The sequence below is a fragment of the Polistes canadensis genome, unplaced genomic scaffold, assembly GCF_001313835.1.
Source record: "Polistes canadensis isolate GaletaPanama2010 unplaced genomic scaffold, ASM131383v1 scaffold_46, whole genome shotgun sequence".
NCBI classification, from domain to species: Eukaryota; Metazoa; Arthropoda; class Insecta; order Hymenoptera; family Vespidae; genus Polistes; species Polistes canadensis.
Genome location: NW_014569593.1, coordinates 596288 through 601390, shown reverse-complemented (window position 1 = coordinate 601390; position 5103 = coordinate 596288). Strand labels below are relative to the sequence as shown.

The window sequence follows — 5103 nt, the reverse complement described above, 5'->3', positions numbered from 1 at the left end:
AAAATATAATATAATATATAATTAATAGGGACATGTGTAAATGTTTAATCTAACGTAAATGCGAATCATTTATTTTGACAACACGCGATCTAATTATTTTTTTTATCTTATACACAAAATATTTTCTACGACAATTAACTTCCAGTTGTGAATATTATTACGATCAATTAAAAAAAAAAAACAAAAAACCAAACAAAAAAAAAATTAAAATGGACTTGGGACACTTAAAAAATAAACGAATGTTGCTGTGTATAAAAAATCTTAAATATAAGTAGAGAGTATATTAGATTATTCAAATAATTGTTAATTAATCGAAAGAAATGTCTATTGTTGTTTAAAAGTTCGGAATATACGATCTGTGTACCGTTCTCTTCGAAATACACCGTTAGACTGGCTCATTGTCCTCTGTGAAATTTACTTTTATTGATTGTTGTTTATATGACTTTCCTTAAAAGGAAATTCTATTTATTACGAATATTATTTTTTTTATGTATATGTACCATATAAGGAAAGTAGAATAAACAATATTTAATAAAAAAACTTTTATAGAAGATAACGTGCCAGTCTAACAGTGGATTTCGAAGAGGATGCTACTTAAAATTAATATTTCGTATTTTTAATTTGCAATATATATTTTCTTTCGATTAATTAACAATTATCTTAATACTCTAATTTACTCTTCTTATTTATAAGATTGTTTAAAAGTATTATACATTCGTATAAACGTTACATATTCTAATAACATACTTTAAATAAAAAATTAATTTCGAACTAGATGTAATAGAATATTTAAACAATGAAACATATTAATAGAGAACAATACTGTGTGTTCGATATATACATATAATAATAATAATAAATAAATAATTGTTAATTTAATCGAAGAAAATGTATGGGTATGGTGCACTGGCCTCCTAGAAATCCTCCGTTAGACTAGCACGTTGTCTTTTATGAAAGTTCTTTTATTAAAAGTTGTTTACATTACTTTTCGTAAAAGGAAATTCTATTTATTACGAACTTTTACTTCGTGCTTTTAATATTATATATATACATTTTCTTCGATTAATTAATATTTAAGATATATATTCGTTATTTCGCAAAATGTACTCGTTAAAATTTGACGATGTAGAGAAAATTTTCAAAATTCGTTAAGATCACGTGAAATGTAAAAAAAGAATAGTTCTAAGAATCATTGAACTATTACATCGTTATACTTGAAATAATAAACTTTAAATAATTCTTATAATCTGTGAAAATTTGAATAATCAATCCGTAGTATTCGTACCACTACCCCCTAAATATAGTTCAGTTTATTAATATAATTCTGACTTATCCAAAATCAAAATATCCAAGCAATTATATATAAAGATTAAATAGGGCAAGTAAAATTCACCTTTTACGCCAACTTGACCGTCGGGTTTCCTTTGGCCGGTTTGAAAATTAGGAGGTGGTTGTAGATAATTGATACCAACTATAGTTGCAGCTGGTTCATAATGTATAACCCTTGGACGATCTTCCTCAGCGCTTACTTCCGTGCTCTGCCAATAAATGTCGTATATAGATGCACTGCAACGTATTTTCAGCTTGCCGTTCATGAAGTGTTCGTGCGTCACAAGAAATTGAAGGCCGATCCGGGACACCTGCCATTCGGACTCGTTCGTATTCAACGGACTGTACGTTTTCACGTGGGATGGATTTGGCTGTAAATTAGAAATACAACGGGGAGAAAATAAGAAAGAATAATATTTCTTTTGACTCGATGATTAATGTACGTCTACAAATATATATAACACACATATATAATAAAAATAATATATATATATAATAAATATATATATAAATAATATATATATATATATTGTATATTTATATGTGTGTTACCGTGAAAGACCGAAAAATTGGAGAATGTCTAAATTCACATGGTAGCTTGCTAGTGTATATTCGAAATGTTAATGTATAAGAATAAATCTAAGTATTCTGTCTTTCACCGACGTATATGGTATATGTATAGGAGAAAAGAATAGAGAGAAAGAGTATAGGGTTGATAAACAGGTATACATTTATTCGTGTTAGTATACTATCTTTAAAGCTTCTTCGAATACGCTTTTCTGTGTTACGTCCTATCGTAAAGAGTAAAACAACGTAGTGGTAGTAACGAAAGATTGCTATAACTTGTCAAGAATTGAAGTATGTATTTCCTATTTTCTCTTAACACTTCCTTTTAACCAACTCTATCCAATCTCTCTTTCTAAAATCCACTTTGGTGAATCGCGAAAGAGCATTAAATAACGTTTTATACGCTTTTTGATATTCCAATTAAACTTGATATAGTATAGTATATCGTAATATAGTAATACACAGGTATATACATATATACGACGAATATATAAACAAATTTCAATACGAGATAGACGTATACCCCCGTTTCTGTGAGTTATTATAGGTACTACTGCTGTTTTGCCAATTTAAAACCAATCAATATTTTCTTGTAATATAATATTTATAAATTCTTTATATACGGATTGAAACATATTTTGGGATTATCAAACTTTTCAATTGATATATATTTTATTTTCCACGCGTGAGTTTGATAATAATATTCTACTATTGGTTTATACGTAGAAGAATTTTGAAGCTTTTCCTTTACAAACATGATATTAATTAATTTAAATTTACAATGATGAACAGGTACGAATTCATTCCTCTGACTCCATTATATTATCCTATATACAGGGTGTCAGATGTTTTCTCGTATAAACGTTGCGTACAAATCAAACACATAGATCATTTAAAGTTTTATTTAAAAGTCATAACATAAATTATAAAACTATTTAAACGCGTTGTTCTCAAAGTGTTCTCACGTTTATTTGAATACAAGTTTGATACTACTGTAGTACGTTATTTATGATATAACGAATTTCTTGTCAATTTCTATTAACTTCTACAACCGCATCCTTCTATTATAACATCGTGCATAACTATCTCACGTCAGTAATACAAACTTCTTGTTTTAATGTTCTCCCACAAATAAAGAAATCTAAATATAAATGGAGTAAAATCAAATGATTTTAGACAACCAAAATAATGTTCAAAGTTCAAATTATTCCAAAATAATAAACGACATACGTGCAAAACTGTTAAACGTCATTTAGGAAAAGATGCATTTAAATAATTTTACTATTTATGTTATAACTTTTGAATCAAATTTTAAATGACCCATATTAATTATATAACATTTTCTATTCTTTTTGTACATATAAAATACACTCACAAGGTTTTTACAGAAAAACATATATATACCTGTTGTATACGTGTTTATTAGTTATTAGGAAAACAAGATAGATTGAAATAAATGATACTTGTCCCCATACCTGTCGATCATTGATGTACCAAGTGAGATTGGCCGCTGGTTTGCTACGTCCGGATGTGCAGTTCAAACGAAGTCTATCGTCTATCCGGTATTTCCTCCTTAGTCCGTGTATCGAAGGCCTTCGAGAGGGTAATTCTACAAAGCAAACGAACCAACGTCTACATATATGTATATAAATGTACGTACATATGTATGGGAAGTTATTCGAAGCACGTTTCAAACGTAGCTTTGACGTTAACCAAAGTCTTGAGATTCAAGCCACCCTATACATACTATCTATCTATCTATCTATCTATCTATTTATAGCATCCATTTACCTATCTATCTATTTTTCTATTTTCTCTCATACACGAAACTCACTCCCATGTGATTAAACTTTTTCGAAATTCAACGCGAAACCACACAATAAATATACATATACACATATATATACTTGTATGGTGGAGAGTAGAAACAAGTAGTACTCGGGAAAAAGTTTATCTTTCTTTTTGATTTGTTGTTTCACTTCTTTTCTTTATTATTCGACGCATCGATGCGTCATATAATATGCTGCAATATTTCGAAAACATCTATCAACGATATTGGATGCACCGGAGGTATTTTATCTCGTCTATTTTCTCTTTTATCCATTTTTTCTTTATTAAGAGTTAGACCTTAGATCGTTGTGCGGATGCTTGTATATATATATATAGATGTATATAGGTATATAATACTTACTTACTTAACTTACACCTTCTACGCGCTTAACATTAAGCTCCGAGAGTCAAATTGTTCGGGAGGGGGTTTGTTGGCTCGTTTAAACGCGGATCGAAACTTTTGCCGAGATTTAGTAGCAGTATATAATCGCGGTAGGATTATAATATAAGATAAACTTTGTCACGAATTTATTAATACTTACCTACAACATTCATAATGGCCGATATCATAGCCGTGTGAAATGATGGTTCATCCGCTGATACCTCACAACTGTATAATCCAGCAGCGTCCAATTCCAGATTGGTCAAAGCTACCTGTGTCGCGTTGCTCTCCGATTTCTGTTAAATAATAAACAATTAAATAATATTTTATTATATACAATATATATATATATATATATTATATATAAATTTTTATCATAACAAATGTAATGAACAAAATGACGATGATTATTCAAATAACACACACACACACACACGTGTATATATATATATATCATAATTACAGCTTTGCTTTCTGATTTCTTCACTAAAAGCGGGAAAATTCAAAAAGGAAAAGAACGTTTATCTCTGTAGACGACACATTTATCTCTGTCAATTACACGCTTTAACGCGTACGACCAACCAGCCCCCTTTATTACTTGGAGAACTTTAAACGGCCTTTCTAATGGCGCTCGTTTCAACCCTTTCCTGTCCCTCCCCTTCTCCTCTTCTCTTCTCCTTTCTTCCTCTCTTCCCCGTCCCTTATACTTCTTTCATCGTCGAATTAAATTAATACGAACGCTTTGAAAACATTCTTAAAGTTCACACAATCTTTTGCCCTTTTTCAAAGTTCGACATCAAACCGATCTGTGTACTTTTTTCTTTTTTTTTTTTTTTTTTTTTTTTTTTTTTTTTTTTTTACAACTTTTACCTTCCATCTAATTTCTTTTTTTTTTTTTTTTTTTCTTTTTCTTTTTTACTTTTAGTTTTTCCGTTACATTAATTACCATCTTTCTATCTAATACGTCGGTCAACTCATTAATTTATCTCGCACAA

General features: G+C 29.4%; 1 protein-coding gene across 1 annotated transcript in view; it reads right to left on the bottom strand.

The window, feature by feature from the left end:
• Positions 1 to 1285: 1285 nt before the first annotated feature.
• Positions 1286 to 5103, bottom strand: part of LOC106785235 — a 19185-nt gene continuing 15367 nt past the window's right edge. Inside the window, exons 3-5 of the mRNA XM_014745517.1 lie at positions 4269 to 4404; positions 3372 to 3505; positions 1286 to 1700 (exon numbers count right to left, since the gene is read on the bottom strand). Coding sequence (XP_014601003.1) covers positions 1314 to 1700; positions 3372 to 3505; positions 4269 to 4404 — 657 coding nt within the window. The 3' untranslated portion in view covers positions 1286 to 1313. The remainder of the gene's footprint in view (positions 1701 to 3371; positions 3506 to 4268; positions 4405 to 5103) is intronic.